Source organism: Chaetura pelagica, unplaced genomic scaffold, assembly GCF_000747805.2.
Source record: "Chaetura pelagica isolate M959 unplaced genomic scaffold, ChaPel_1.0 scaffold142, whole genome shotgun sequence".
NCBI classification, from domain to species: domain Eukaryota; kingdom Metazoa; phylum Chordata; class Aves; order Apodiformes; family Apodidae; genus Chaetura; species Chaetura pelagica.
In genome coordinates this window covers 6,015,125-6,032,032 of record NW_009952973.1, presented here as the reverse complement: position 1 = coordinate 6,032,032, position 16,908 = coordinate 6,015,125, and the positions used below count along the sequence as shown (strand labels likewise).

The window sequence follows — 16,908 nt, the reverse complement described above, 5'->3', positions numbered from 1 at the left end:
GTATTGCATATCTCAACTGAAAAGTAGACCAGGACATTTAAAAATATTTTAGGAGATTACTTACACTTAAAACCCTCCAACTTATTAGTGATGTTTTTTCTGAACATTTTTTTTTCTGTTACTTAAAAAGTATTTTGCAACAGTTACAAACTAAAAAGTAGTTCACATGCAACTTGCAGTTGGTTTATAGCATTTATTGCTGGTGTGTGTACATTACTTTTTGCTCCTTACTATACATCCTGGTGTAACACTAAGACAAGCCAGATATTCTGGTGTGTGTAGGCATGAGTACATGTATGTGATTTCACACCGTTGATTTGTATTTAATATCTTCTGCTGCTTTAGAGCTGTTTCTAGTTATTTCAGGGAATGTGGGGTATTGCATCCAAATGTTATAATGTTTTAGGAATTATATTAGTCTCACAGTTATCTTGTAATAAAATTCCTTTAAAATGACACTTTTCAAAAATTAAAATGACAACTTGAGAACACGGGGAGTATAACACGGGGAGAAGGCACTGAATATGCTGACACTGAAATAGTATTAATGCATGTAAAGGTTTGCTGAAAGTGCATAGTTCTTTTCTAACCTGCATAGCATAACCCTTTGGAGTATTCTAAAATACATTTATTAACTGGTTTAGATGTAATTTTAAAAGCTGTTTTTAAAGGCATGCATCCAGAGACATGCACACAATAAATTCAAAGTGTCAATGTTTCAGGGAATCTAAATTATTTTCAGAATTTCAGAAATTGAGAAGGGCTAATTGGAAGGAGAAAATGTTGGGCTGGTGCCAAGCAATAGCTCGTAACCCTCACAGACTTCCAAACAGCACAAGAACACCCGAGGTCTCAGGTGATGCTTCACATAACTCTACTTTGGTGAGTGAAAAGTTGCATTTCATGATGGTGACATGTGCAAATGAACATCAGAGGTGTTAAATTTATTTTTTTAAATGTTGTATTTGCCACTGATTGCATTTCCTCAGTGTCTGAAACCCTTTGACATTATAGCTATTTACTCTTTCCATTTGCTATTTCTTCATCTTTTATGTTATGCATGATCTATTCTGACTTGCATGCTATGTCTCTAAATCAGTATTGATGTTTTGTGAATGGTACCTTCTTTTCTCTTTGCTCCTGCCTGTAGCAGGAACAAAGTATAGTATGTCTGCTCTTGTGTCAGAGAGATGGATTTTAAAATTGTCTTCTTATATTTAACATGATTCCACAAAAGATGATTGAATTTCTGCATGCAAAACTATTGATAGTAGCTGTTCAGGCAATGTAAAATCAACAGTTTATGTAGTGGAGTTATCATGAGTTATATGAAGTTGACTGAAGTGATTCATTGACAGGAACTTTAATCCTGCAGTGTTTGCTCATTCAAATAAATCCATTTACATCAGTAGACCTCCCCAGGTGAGTACGAACCAGTACTTCAGTATAAAAGCTTGAGACTGCCCCATGTGTAAGAGAATTGTTTATGTGCTTGCTTTTCTTCAACTGCATTGAATACAGCAAAACTTATTATTTGAAATAGATTCAGTTAAATATGCCTGGTCTGATGTCATTAAGTTTAAAATGGGCACAACATTTTCCTATCCTAAGAAACATAAGGAAGTGCTCCCCTCCAGGTGATGAAACATGGCTATGATGACATCTAAGCAGAAAAGTGGATAATTGTATATAACTAGTGATTGAATATGGTATTCCAAAGCATGTGAAGAGAGTTATAAAACAAGAGGCGGTGGTCTGTTTGAAAGTTGTTGAAGTTCTCATGAAAAAAAAAGCCCCTACTTAATGTTGCAAAATTATCTTGTCAAGTGGTAGATTATATGGAATATGAGTTTCTGCTAAGAAAGAGAACACAAAAGGCAGCACAGAAAATAAAAAATTTGATTGTTTATTTAATATCCAAAATTAGCTCACTTTCATCTGGAATTCTCTTCTTTCGGAAAAATAAAAAGAAATTAAAAAGCAATGAGTTATGAAACAAGGTATTTCAAGTATATTATTCCTATATTTTATTACTACTACTGATTCTTCAATTTTATTGAATTGCTATTAATGCTTAGGTATTGCTAGTAATAGGTGATAACTATGAAGGAATTCAGGTATGTGCAAATTTGCATATCTTTATTTCTGCTTGACTGATAACATTTAATTGTTTGATATTTCAAAGGTAAGCATTTCAACCTATCAAATGAGATTTAGAATGAATGAACTGGGGATACAGTTCATAACAGTTGAATCAGTACAGCTAACATGTCTTAAACTTATTAATAATAAAACTTGTTCAAAACTAAATTTGTGTGAAACTGGATAGATTGCTGTTTAGTTGATTAGGTGTGTAAGAAACCTAGGTGTATGAATAGCTAGGGAATGTATCATGTATCCTTTGGTGTCATAATTGGCTGTAGAATCACATCAGGGAATAAAGCAATAATAACTCTTGAGGCCCATCAAACTTTCCTCTTCATTTTCTTTGCTTCTTGCTCTCTCAAACATCACTCTTTTTCTATCCCTCACTTCTGAAGTCAATGACATTCAGTATAAACTTTTGCTGGCAGTGTCCTTCCAACTTGTGGGCATCCTTATTTTCCTTTTGAACATTTAAAAACTGCTGTCTTTTTTATTAGTACTCTTAGCCTTTTAATGTTGAAAAATTTTCTGTCTGTTCTTGAGAGACGATGTAGACTTCACCACTGGAAAAGGAAACAATGAAACAGCAGAAAACTACAAGAAGGACAAATTTGTTTCTGGAACATGTCTAGAGGAGGACAAAAAAGCTGATGAATGGTTTAGAGCACATGTCTTACGAGGAGCAGCTAAGGGAACTGGGGTTGTTTAGTCTGGAGGAGAGAAGGCTGAGGGGAGACCTTCTAGCTCTCTAAAACTACCTGAAAGGAAATGTTAGCAGAGTGGGTTTGGGTCTCTTCTCCCCTAAGTAACCAGAGACAGGATGAGGGGAAAATGCCTCAAGTTACACCAGGGGAGGTTTAGATGGGATATTATGAAAAATTTCTTCACAGAGTGGTCAGAGCATTGAAACGGGGCTCCTCAGAGAAGTGGTGGAGTCATGATCCCTGGAGGTGTTAAAAAAATGTGTAGACATGACACTTAAGGACATCATTTAGTGGGCAAGGTGATGTTGGGTTGATAGTTGGACTTGGACCTAAGAGGTCTGTTCCAGCCATAATGATTCTATGAGGAATATAATAAATTAATTGTAAGTGTACAAGACCACTTCTAGTGACCTATTCACATCTGTTCTTTCTGAATTAGCATTCATTTTTTCAGTGCATTGCAGCTTCTCTGTGGAACTGGTTCCCCTAGTGGAGACTTATTTGGTCTCTCATGAGCAGATGTATGATAGGAAGAAACAGCTCTTTGACTCCTTAGACTGTAGGTGGGTTTGGTGCAAAGCGAACTGGAGTGTACACCTCCGATGTATGGCTTTTGTGTATGCTTCTGATTCAGCAAAATGTCTTCTGTATTTCAGAATTGCAGCAAAGGCTCTTCAAAATAAACTTTACTTTTGCTTTAAAAATTTACCCCCAAAGCAGTCCTTTCACAGCACAGCCTTCCCAAAGGGGAATGATCTGGAAATTGCAAGTATGTCTTGCTAATTTTTTTGAAAGAAATATTTTTCTCTCTTAGTGCAAGATAAGAAGCATCTTGGGGAGTAGGAAGCAGGTTATGATCATTAACAAATTGTTTATTTTCATTAAGGAATTAAATGGAATACTGAATCGGTGCAGGAAAAAATAAAAAAAAAATTTAGCTAATGAAAACACTGAAAAAATATAAAGAATTTAATGAGATCAGTTAAGCACTTCATTTTAATTGATATTAAAAAGTTGTAGCTTCATCCAAATCAAATACATTCTGAAACAGTCCAGCACAACTCAACTAAATATTATTTGAAACATTTTTTCATTATTATTTGCAACTTAATTATAACATCCCCAAGCTTTATCACCTTAGTCCACTCTATTTGAAGATTAAAGCCACTGTGTTCAATTTTAGGTGGAACTCTAGCTCATTGGTTCTGAGCATACTGAGTCATTCTATAATCAAAGGAGGTGTAACTTCTCAAAATATATTGTTTAAAATTACAGTTTGTTGGATTTGGGTGTTTGTATGGATAATTTTAGATTTATAAGCAGTATACCTTTTTTTTTCCTTTAATACTCAAAATTATATTAACTTGGTGTAGAGCGACATAAAGCTGGAATTGACTTTGCTTCTCTGAGAGTGAGAAATACCGGTTGTTCAAGCAGAATTTATTATCAGTTTGTGCTTGCTTGTCCTGTGTATATTGCTCCTAAACATTAAATGTTCATCATAAGATTTCTTTTTATCTACCTGTAATATAACTTTTCAACGTTACTTTCCTTTTCATAATAGTTTCTGTGTTCCCATAAATATGTTAAGAGCCCTTGTCTATTTCTGCTCCAGGACAAGAGTGATCAGTTATTCACAGTATTCTAGACCAAGCTTTCTATTTCTAACAATTGTAACAATTATTCCCTATCCAGAAACATATTTATCATACTACATAGATTTAGACTAACTTTATATAATTTTTTGTTGTTGTTCCTAGTTATTATTTTAGTTTTGAGACCAAACCTCTAGACTATGTTAAGTTTTGGTCAGTACATGAATCAATTCAATATAAATTCAAATTATTATTGCTCTTCTATTCTTTTCCATTCACTGTTTTTTAATATTTATTTAGCAAAAAGACCTTTTCCTATTTAACAGGTGTTTTTTTAATGTTACTTTTCTCACTGCTTCTAATATATCTAATATATCTTTCTTATATTTCTTTTCTATATCACATAGGCTTCATCTACTGTTTCTCTTCTGAAGCAGATATGCATTCAGACATCTGAAGATATTTAGATTATTCTCTACAGGGTTTTTCTTTTCTTAAATGCAAATCCGTACCTTCTTCATTTTTCTCTTTCTCTGATTTTCACCAGAGTTGGGGAAAGAATTGTATTGTTTTCTTCCTTAATTGAAAATAATCCAGATCTGGAAAGCTCATAATTCTATGCAATAGTATTTGTAGGTTTTTTTCATCTGAAAGATAATGGATATCATTGAAAACTTAAAATTTTAAGTTCCTTCTTCACAAGTCACTTATCTCTGTACTGACAGTATCTATTTATACTGTGCTTCTGTAAGCATATATATGGTTATGGTTTTTATGAGAATACATTAATACGTATTAACATTGATTAAGAAATTTGACTAGAAGTAGTTCTGTGTCTCTGTATCTTTTCTCAGTGTTTAGTGTTTCTTGGGGTCCTAATTCAGAACTTGAGCATTATCACAATGTATGTTCTTAATAGTTACATACGGCCTGTCCTGCATAGAGTGTGGTCATTGATGCATTACATCATGGAGCTGATGGGACATAAGCACACATTTAATGCTGAATTTTTATCATTCGTACATACTACTTTTCCCTGTTGAATTCCCTAATAGAATTATGGGTAGATATGTGAAAGTATAGTCATACAAGTGACTAGGTAATTTCTGTTTGTATATGTAAATAAAATTTAGAAGTCATGGCAAATTATTAAGAATCTAATTTAACTCTAAGGGAGAATTTCTTTGTATGCGAGCAAATTATACCATTTGCTTCTGCAAGAGATAGTAAAATAAGTTTGTCCATTATCTGTTTGACACAGGCAAATTGCAGGTTGTCATGAGTGATCTACAGATGTCAACTGAGCAATCTAATAGTAGTCTAGGGTCATTCCAAAATATAATGAAACAAACAATGTAAAGTTGTTTTGTTGTTGTTTAACTCTGGAAGGCTGAGTGGGTTGTGGGAGAGAAACAGAGGAGGAAAGTGAGAAAAATCATGGATTGAGATAAAGGCAGTTTAATAGGTAAAGCAAATGCTGCACACACAAGCAATATAAAACAAGGAATTAATTAATTCCTTCCCATCAGTAGGTAGGTGTTCTGTCATCTCCGGGAAAGCCAGGCTTTCATTATGCTGAATGGTTATTTGGGAAGACAGATGCCATTGTGCTATTCATTCCTGCTTCCTTCTACCTCCCCCAGCTTTTATTGCTGAGTTTGACATCATATGGTGCGGAATATCCTTTTGGTCAGCTAGGGTCAGCTGTCCCAGCTGTGTTCTCTACCAGTGGTGTGAGAAGCAGAAAAGGCCTTGGCTCTGTGTAAGCACTGCTCAGCAAGAACAATAAACCCCTATTTTACCAACACTTTCCAGCACAAATCCAAAACACTGCCCTGTAGTAGCTTCTATGAAGAAAATTAACTCTGTGCCAGCAAAAACCAGTACAGGCTTTCCTTCAGTGATGATAAATTGAGAATCTGGGGTTGAGGAGCTGGGGTTTAGCTGTAAGTTCTGCTAACTGTATGAAAGTTCTGAGTAGAAATTATTTATCACTAGACAATCTTTAAAGGTCCCATCCAACACAAAGCGTTCCATGATTCTGTGATCTTTATCTAAAACTCACAGTTTAATTCCAGAACAACAAAGATACCTTGATCTTGAAATGTTTGCCTGCCTGATTTTCTTCAAAGAGTGTAATCCCTTGCTGAAATTTCTCTGAGATAGGATCCCTCTAGATTTCTCGTAAAAGTGGAAGCCTGCTATTGTTAATCTGACAGGGGCTGAGGGGATGTTTAAGATCTGTTTTTTAATTTGCTACAAGAACATCTTGTGGTTTAATACTCAAAAACTAGATGTGAGAAAAGTAATTATCTAGGAATATGCAGTTGTTTTCGTTTGAATTATCTTCTTATTTTCATAACTACTAAATAGGCTTGTATTAATCAAGCTTCAGAGCCAGTTAGGAAATCCACAATACTATACCTACAAAATTCTTTATAGACAGTGCTTTTGGAAAGCTCATAGTAACAGTATGTATGTGTGAATCAAACTATGGAAGAGAGAGCTTCTGTGGAGAAACAGAGTTTCAAAAGACGCAGAATTATTGACCTGGTATAATAAGATTTATGCTGTTTAAACCTGCTCTACTCAATACTTTAAAAGAATAAAAATACAACTGGGTGCAGCTTGTTTAATTACACATTGAAAAAAGTAACTGTTGAGAATGTAACCTTTTGTGGTTCAGACAAACTACTCCTGGCTTATATGAGGCCTGAATACATGTTTTGTGGAAGAGGAGGGTCCTAAATATCTCATGTTATCTGGCACTACATGTCCCAACTGGGCTGATTCCCTCTGTTCTTTTGGTGCTGAGAAGTTTTATCCTAAGTTACTGAGTTTTTCTGTTTACTTCTCATGAACATTATGGAACTTCTGCAGCAGTTCAGTTGGGTCAGAATTTATTCTGGTATTGAGCTAAAATTCTTGTTGACTTTGTTTTTATTTACTCAGGTGTTCTAAGGCCTTTTGAGAAGAAATTTAATTAGATGCATATTCATTTTTAGCATTTTAGAACAGGTTATGTTTTAGCTTTTTATTTAGTGAGTCTCTTAGTATCCGTTAATGTTAAGCTATGGACATTTTCCTTGTGGTGTAGATGTTCCACACTAGGCTCATCCTTCTGCACAATGCTGCATGCTATTCCACAGGGCAATTTTTTGGACTATTTATGGCTTTCTAATTTACAGGGTCAGCCTAAGCTGTCAGTGTCCTCAGTAACCATGTCACTCCAGGTCAATCTGATTGATTTTTCTTATATTTAAAGCCAATTAACAGTTTTTACTGGGTTACCATCACCTCCTGGCCTCTCACCACAAATGTGTTATAAGGATGTACAGTTGTTAAGAATTCATTTGTGCTTCTTTTCTCTGCACATGTAAACCATTAGAGCAGAGCAGATGTAGGCCAAAGCTTTTGGCTAAGTCTCCCACAGTCTCCGCCAGTACTCGGTATCCTCCTCAGTGCATACCAGCGTCAGATAACGCTGTAAGAGCATGGGAAATGTGGTCAAATTTTTACTTGTTTGAGCAGTTATTTCATTAGGCTTCCCCTGTGACAGTCTTAAAATGGCAGTCCTCACTTAAATAATTTTCGTTTCACTTGAGAAAAGGATGACGTATTTCCTCATCAGAAATGGAGGCCACACAGAAAATTGCTATTACTTTGCCTTTATAGAAGCAACAATAACTTAAATATTGAAGAAAAAAATAAAACTTACCTGAATGCTGGCTTCAATCTAAATTCATCATCATCATCATGTTTGGTAGTGTTTTTGTGGCAAGGAGATTACACAGTGCTCCATATCTCTGTGGTTAGCTGTTCTTTTGATGCAACGGCATGTCAATGTATTGAGGAGCCATTTCAGCAAGGTGTTCCACCCAACCTGTGGGCTGGTTTTCCTGCAGCATAATGGGTATGCACATATCACAACGGTCATGTGAACACTTAACTTGTGTAGAGACAGGTTGAGTCCTTATTGCAGTTCTACATCATTCCTCCTTTTATCTATGAGAGACGGGCTGTACCCCAGAAGCTTAAGTAGGGCCTCTTGAAACTTGCAGCACTTAGGATTCTCCCTTTTTATAAGAGTTTGATGGAGGCCTCAGCTAGGAGAGAGGCTGAGGAAGGAATCAGGTCTTCAAACAAAAGTACTCTGTGGGATGATTCTGAAATCTCATGTTATCACCCTGTTTTGCAATTGGCAGTGCCATGGAATACTTGCTATTGCAGCTGCAATTGTGGTGTCCCATTTACAACAAAGAATAGCAACAGAAAGTGCTGGAGTGATGAACCCAAGCACAGAAAGGTTCATAATTCTTGTGTAGGTTAAAGTGCTGACTTGCATTGTATATAAGCTCCACATAACTTTGTGGAAGTCACTTCTCCTTTGTGACTTCAGCCTCCTTAATGTGAACTAATGATAACTTTCAGGATAAAAATTCACTTACAATTGAAAGGTGCTTAAATCCTGTAGAGAAAAAGATCTTAGACCTATCTTGGTTGATCCTTGTGAGGGTTAAATACATTTGGAAAACTATTAAAAAGGAGGAGGGAAAAAATGGCAAAAGACCTAATGACTTTCTAGAGATTAATCAACAGATAGGCTGAGGTTTAGTGTTTGTTCCACAGGAGATGGAGAGAACAGCATAAACCGTGTACCCCACTGGAGTTTCAGAGGTGTTAGTAGGAAATGCCACTCCTATCAATTCAATTAAAAATTGATACATGGTAGGGATGCCCATATGTGGATGCTGACCATACAACTTCTGTTGACTCTGTTGAGTGGAAAAGAAAACTGTGACCTCGTTAGACTAATTACATCTGGGGTTAATCTCTTAGTCCCTCCCCCTTGTTCTTTCATAAAGTATGAGATGGGAGTAATAGGATCAGATTAAGAAGTGGAAATATAGACTGAAGGTGAAGAACATACTAGAAAATTAACTATGTTAGGCTGCAGTATGATCTTGTATTGCAGGTTCCAGGAATGCCTTGTCTGTGATTCTATAAAATATGCAATAGAAACATTTGCACATTACGTTTGTATTAGCTTTTTTCCTGCCTCTGATTTTTCTGTGCATGTAGGTTTTTTTCCTGTTTCTACAAGAAACACATCATAGCTTTTCTTGCACCAGTAATCCTTGTATAAAATCAGTTATATGAAAGGTACAACTCCTGTACCAGATCAGTCAACTGACTGTGATTTGTCTAATCATTAAACATTGTTTAAATACAAGTGTTTAGATTCATCCTTTTTGATGATCTGTTTTGTGATAAAGTGTTTTCTTTCTTTACCTCATATTTAATTTTTTTCTCTTTTCAGTCTATACTGACCCCAACAATATTTACTTTTTAACCATGTAGGCTGTAATTTATGTGACTGAGTTATTGTTTTTAATAAGGTATTGTAAATAGGATCTTATGTTTGGCCCACTTCCAGTAATTGTTTGGCCCACTTACAGATGTATTATGGAAGCAAAAGTTATTCTAGAAAAAGCTTCTTTACTGATTAATGTTACTGTAATTTGAGCTTGTGGTTTCGCTAGGCAAAGAAACCCCCAAAACAAGCAAAGAAATGAAAAACCTCCAAACCTGATGTAAATGCAAACTCACCACTTCTTGTAATTAACAGAGAAGCTGTTGAGTACAGGCTCTTCCTAAGTTTGAGGGTAGGTAGAATAAATTTTTGTGTAGTGAAATTTATAATCACGAGTCTGTTGAACCAGAAGGCAATGTTGGTTCATCCACAGGACTCAAAGTCTCTGTAGATAGGACCACAGAAGCAGCAGAGATGCTTCCAGGGGCTCTCAAAGTGCTCTGAATCTGGAAATGTGATGCATCAAAACCAGACTTTGAGTTTAGTGGGGAGATATAATTTTACCTATACATATTTAGGCATATACTCTTCTTGGTAAGTGCCGCTAACTTTGACTACATTATTTCCTGATGCTGAAATAATTCAATTTATTGGTTTTTTTTATTATGGAAACCTGAGTGTGTTTAATCATGTTTGATGTTTGGTTTCTCTGGATAATATTGTTTCAGAATGTGCTAATTGCTACTTGTAATCTTTGTAATCTATCTATATTAATGCTCATTAAATATTAATAACAGGTAATAAAAACAAAATGCAGGAAAATGAGCAATTCAATTAATCAGCTTAAACTGATTTTGTAACTGCACATAATTGCTAAATTGTCAAAACATCAATAATACCTGTTCAGTTACAGTAGTATTAGGTATTTTTGAGTATTTTATACAGACTAAATATAATGTGCTTTCACTTTCTTTGCTCTTGTAGGTTAAGGCCGTTTTATTTTGAAATGAGAACACAGTAGCCTGAAGATCTCCACTTGTGGGTAGCCAATTCAAGATACTTCATTTTTAAGGGGGTCCTAATACCCCAGTGACTCTAAATGGCTAATGATGCTGCCTGAAAATCCTCTTTTTAGTCAAAAGAGGTATTTTCAAAAGTGTGAACCTAAAACTTTTAAAACCATTGCTTTGGTGTTTCAATAAAAATGAGATTACTTTCAGAGGGAAAAATTGAAGTTGTATGTTTAGAATATTTGCAGTGATGCTTCTCAGAGTTTGGTGACTCATCAGAGTGTGATTTTTAAGTGCAAGGTATATTTAGATACTGTTGGGAATTATTTGAAATAGGATAATTCTACCTGATTTTTTTATTCATTAAGTTTAATTCTCCATAGAGGGGAGAAAAAAGCAAACAAGGAAGAAAATGGAGAAAAAAACCCCAATACCCCAAAAGAGTAAATTCTGTATAAATACAGATGCCAGCTTCACTTTGATTGGTATCGTATACAAATATCAGTTCATTTGTTCTCAAAAAAAATAAAAAATAAAAATAAATTCTTTCTTTGAAATACTTTTTTTTTTTTTTTTAAATTACATCATATTCCCAGTTGACTTTGGCTTATGTATTGAGCACTATTGACGGGTGTAGCATCTGCCACACTAAATATTCACTATTTTGACCCTTCCAACTGGAGGCATCCATCATTAATTTGCTGGTTTCAAAGATCTGTTCCAAGGAAATTCTGAGTTTTCACATGCAACATCATTGACAGGAACCACAAATAGTCATCTTGCTTCTGATTTCTGGATTTTAGTCATAGGATCATTAATTGTTCCTTTTTTATCTGAATCGTGGTCATACTGTCTTTATAAACATAGGCACAGAGGACATACAGCATAACATAAATAATGTTTCTCAGAATACCTTCTTTCTGTGGCTCTGAAGAAGTGATTAAAGGGCAAAGAATCCTGCAAATTTTAACAGAAAAAATTTGCTTTAATGCTGCAAGTGACCTAACATCTTTTTGTTTAGCATGTACAAAAATATTTCAAGAAGTAGTTGCCTACACATACAGTTGAATCAAGAAATGCTAACTCTAGTACCAGTCTTGAAAGTATGGTCTGTTTTCCTTTTTTAAAAAAATCTTATTAGAGGAGCTTTCATATTGAGTTCAGACATGAATAAATTTCAGCAATATTTAAGTAATCCACTTTCATGACATAAGCAACAGAACTTATAGTTTACTATTTTCTTCTTCAGAAGGTTTTGGTTGAGGGTTTTTTTTTAGGAGGGGGAAACTGGCACAAATACCCTGTCTGCCACCCACAGTTTATTTTGAATTAATTATTAAAATACAGGGTAGATGTAAACAGTTGTTATTTTTCCAATTTGGTGTTTTGCATTTGAGGAACCATTTCCAAAGAGAAGGTTTTTTAATGATGTGGGTGATGGTAGCATGAGTTAATGCTTTTGTCAGTCCATGCCTGTCATGGAAAATGCATTGCTTACCAGCTTCTCAGATGCATGAGATGTGTAATTAGCTCTGTAATTTTGTGTATTTATTCTTCATTCAAAGTGTTTAGTAAGGGAATTTCTTTCTTTCAGATTAAAAAAGTAATTGAAAGTGATTTACTTTTGTACATGAGAAAATTCAATATGCTTTGATTATGTATCTATGTAGTTTATTTTTGCAATATAATTAACTTCATAAAGTCCAATCAGAATGAGATCTGTTTGTGCCTGTCTATTTAGCAGTACATTTAAAAGTGACTATCAGATTTTCTGCATTAAGATGTGTATCTGAGGCCAAAATGTACTTTAATTAAAAAAAATGAAATATCTACAAGCAAAGAACCTCTTTTTTTTTTTTCAGAAATTTTAGTAACCTAGAAATTACTCATATTGTCAGGAATTTCCTATCTAGGGGCCATTGTCTGGGGATTTTGTGTTCTATTTTTCATTCTACTATTGCATGGTACAGTCAAATTCTTTCTTTAACAAAATATCTTTAAAGGTGGAAGAATATTTGAGAGTTTTGCTTTCTGTTTTGTCGTAGGGAATCAGACCAAGTTCACTAATGTTGCTTTTTAGATTCAAAGCAGTGTAGTAGAATGAATGTAACCTTACTTGTATGCATTTTGCTCTAAATTGCAACTAGAAACCTGGTGTTTGCATTTTCCTGATTATGGGATTGTATTTTGTTATTATACAGATTGCCTCTAAAAAGCATTCTGTCAAGCTTGCAGACTTGCAGCATGGCTCTCACAGGAAAAGTAAATCTCATTTTCAACTTAATCTGTTAGAACTTATTTTAAAACTTAATATGTTAACTGTTTTGCACCATTATTAATTAGAAGGTATGCACTTCTAAGTATTTTCATGTATTTTTATATTAGATGCAGTTTAAAACCTTGGTAGCTGTGTTGCCACAAAATTGTAAATGGTTGTGCAGGTGTACTTGATCAAACAATCTAACCATTTCTCTTCGGGCTTTCTGCATGCTATCATCATCTTTGGATTTCTGCCAGACTTTGTAAGGAGGTCTGGAAACTATGAAATCTCTGATGTCATATTTCATGGTATACTTTTCTGCTTTTTTTTCTGATTACACATTCAAGGTAGAAGGTAAGATTTATAAATAAAAAAACGATGAGAGAAGAAAACTGAGAATCAGTTACTAGTCATCCCCATTTTGCAGATTGTTTTTCTTTATGCAACAACATTTCATAAAACATTCAAATGCCTTGGACTGGTTATAGCCACCGGAAAAATGCAACTACTACAAGATTTAATACCTGAATGTTTACATTAATCCATAAGCCATCTGAAGCTGCTTCAAGGACTACATTTATTATTTATATAAAACAAAAAAGTTATACCATTTGCATGTTTATTTCAATAATATTTATATATAAATGTCATGGGAAGGGAGTAATATTTACATTTCAGACATGAGAATTAAACTACTGTTAAATTTCCTGTGTCATAATAAAGAATATGGAGATAAAATACTGTTTTTTTTGTTGTTTGTTTCTAAATGGGGTGTGTGTGGGGAATCAGCTATGTGGAACTGAAAAATAAGATATTTACATATTCACTCTCTTCTCCTTCAGCCCTAACATTAAGTCCAAGACAAAGAAATGCCAGCTTTTAAAATACATTATTTAGAAAGCTGAGAGTGAATACTGAATCCCTTCCAATGCAGTTGACCCGTAGATTATCTTTTCAACAGAACATAAAAAAAAAGATTCAGCAGTGTGTCTGTGAATAACATGTTTACTCAAGAAAGCTTATTATTCTGTAATGGCCTTCCAGGCACTGCCTCTGGCTTTGGATGGCCTGAGATAGTTACATTAGTGAAAACAGTGTAGCTGAAACTGCTTTATAATCCTCAGTAAAAGGTATGCTGTCGAGAGATTGCTGTGATGAAAGTTTCATGGTCATGAGGCTGGTTTTGAAGTTCGAGCAACTGCTTTTTTCTCAGAAATATCCATTTTTTTTGTATTGTGTTCTGTAAGGATCACCTTCTGAAGACAAAATGGAATTATTTTTTAATAAATGAAAGTCCAGTGATGAGGTCCTTTCCTTAGAAAAAGAGTCTTTTTATTGCATTTTTAAAGTTCAGGTGTATTTTAAGTTTTCAGAATTATTCTAGGTTTTTGTTTTAAATAATAAAAACTAAAATCTTTCAGTACTTTTCACACTCAGAGTACATATATGCTATAGGGTTCCTACCATTCTCTTCCATTTCCCATAGTGTACTACACTTGCAGGTGTACAAATCTGTCATCCCAGTTTCTTAGGATCTTTTCAGTTAGAAGGGGAGTATTATAGGATACTCGTCTTTAAAATTTCAAAGCCTCAGTACTGAGCAGCATAGATGATTTTTGGTTTGTTGTGGGGGCTTTTTTGTAGGTGGTTTTGCTGGGTTTTTTACAGAGAAGAATTTTCAGTGTAATTTTCTACTGTTTTTCCTTTAACCTTGTCAACTATATATAAATTTTAAATATATTTCAACCCATAGGTATGCTGTTTGTAAGAGGGATATCTTCTTAAATGAGCTTCATCTGTAATCGAAGCTAAAATACTATACATTAGAAATACTTTTGTTCTAATTTGCAGAATCTGGTCTTATTTTCAGATTAGAATAGATTTGGGCAAAACCAGTATGTACAAAAATCAGCTGTAGAAGGTTCAGTGGTTAAAGATGTATGGATGATTTTGATGGTGTACTCTTTTTTTCTTATCTGACTAGTCCTCTATGTTGTGAGAGGATTAAATGCACAGTATTCATACTAATTAATACTCAGAGAGCTAAGTTGAGAAATCTACCTAATTGAGTTATTAAAGAGCATCTTTTTCAAAGGATAGGATAACACATTCATAGGCATATTTTTTAACCATGATTTATAAACATGGTGTCTGTAAAATACATATGCACATGTGAGTTGAGGGATGAGAAAAGCTGAATATATTTGGATGCACCTAAAGTACTTTTACTGCTTTTTAATATTCCTATTCCGTTTATCTCACTCCTTCCAGTAGCAATGGCCACATTAACAAAGGAAATGAACCTTTCATACTGCCATGAGCTATGATCTTGTAAAATGAACAAACCTGAGCCTAGTCCATGTTTTGAGATCAACAAGGGAAAAGAATGATGATCTACAAAAACAGCTCTTCTTTTTGTTAAGGTTTCGTTGGTTTTTTTTTTTCAGTAGATGTTTTTGTGTAGTTTTTAATTTATTTTTTTCAGGTGCATTTTTTTGAAAATGCAAATCAAGAAACTTCACCATTCATCACTGCAGTCTTGGACACACAGCAGTTACATTAATTTTCATGTTTTCATGTTGGTTAGTGGATACAGCTTTTACAGAAACCCTTCAGAGTATATATTACCTGGCATGTAAAAATGTTTGTAATTCAAATTAAGTTTCCGTCTTGCTATAGCTACAAATTAATGTCTTTATATGAAGCTGAGTATTGTATGAAGTAAGCCATAGATGGTAATTTTTATGTTAAAAGATGCTGCAATATGATGGTCTTCATCACCGTGCTCCTAAAATTGAATTGTTGTGCTGCTCTTAGAATAGTTTTTCTGTTTTGTCAAACTCTTGAACAAGAAGGCAATGATGAATAAAAATGGGAGAGTTTAACATTTTATATCCACTACAAAAATACAGACATAAAACTTGTTCCCAAAGACAGTTTCATCCAAAACCCAATTATTTTTATGGTTACCAAAGTATGTTCATCTAGCCCAATGTCATGTCACCTTCAAGAACAACTTATGCCTGTAGGAGATGACAAATATCAATATTTCCATGACATGCTCCTCATATTTCAAGATCATATGACTGATCACAGTCATATGTGATCTTCATCCATATGAGATATCATTGTTTATTTAACAGTCCGTGGTAAATATTTTTTCCTTCATTAATTTCTCCAGTTGCATGCCTTTTAATGTCCATTGAATGTTAAATTTTAACATTGCCCCATTTCTCTGGCAGCATTCCAATGCTTAATTACTTGACTGTGTGAAGAACTACTGCTTGTTATTATTAATGACATCCCTAGACTCTTCCTTAGATCTGTATTGAAATAAATTATTGTATCAGATATGGATTATTTAGAAAGATGCCCTTTATACCTCCTTCATATTCCAAATTTAAATATTGGAAGAGTCCCTGAGGTCCTAGCATTTTTCTGAACAATTTTGAGACAATTTGTGTGTATTTTATGAAGGAAAAAAATAATTATCGTTTATTGATACTATCTCCAAGGTTATGCCTTGTCAGCCTTTGACTATCATAGGTAAAGAAATTAAACTAGGTGCTTTAAAACACCTGATTGTGTCAAAAGTCTGAAGAATATTAAATACCTTCAACAGCGCATCAAGTGGAGTGTCACTCCTAACTTCAGTTTTCCCTGCACTGGGATTAGCCATATAACCAGGGCAGGAGGAAATCTGCCAGCATGTTAACAGGCACTGAAAACAGAATTGAATGAAAGAGTAGAAGGCAGTAATAACTGTTCCATTTTGGTATATCATCTCACTATGCACCTTCTTGGTCCTGTGCCAAGTCACTTCAGGAATGAGAGAAAAAGACGTTGCGATGCGCAGTCAGAATGATCACCTGGCATTCCT

General features: G+C 34.5%; 1 protein-coding gene across 1 annotated transcript in view; it reads left to right on the top strand.

Annotated features, from left to right (window-relative positions):
- Nucleotides 1-780: 780 nt before the first annotated feature.
- The window catches only part of MARCH1 (membrane-associated ring finger (C3HC4) 1, E3 ubiquitin protein ligase), an 84,163-nt gene continuing 68,035 nt past the window's right edge, over nucleotides 781-16,908 (top strand). The window contains exon 1 of the mRNA XM_009995926.1: nucleotides 781-882. Within this exon, the coding sequence (XP_009994228.1) occupies nucleotides 781-882 (102 nt within the window). The remainder of the gene's footprint in view (nucleotides 883-16,908) is intronic.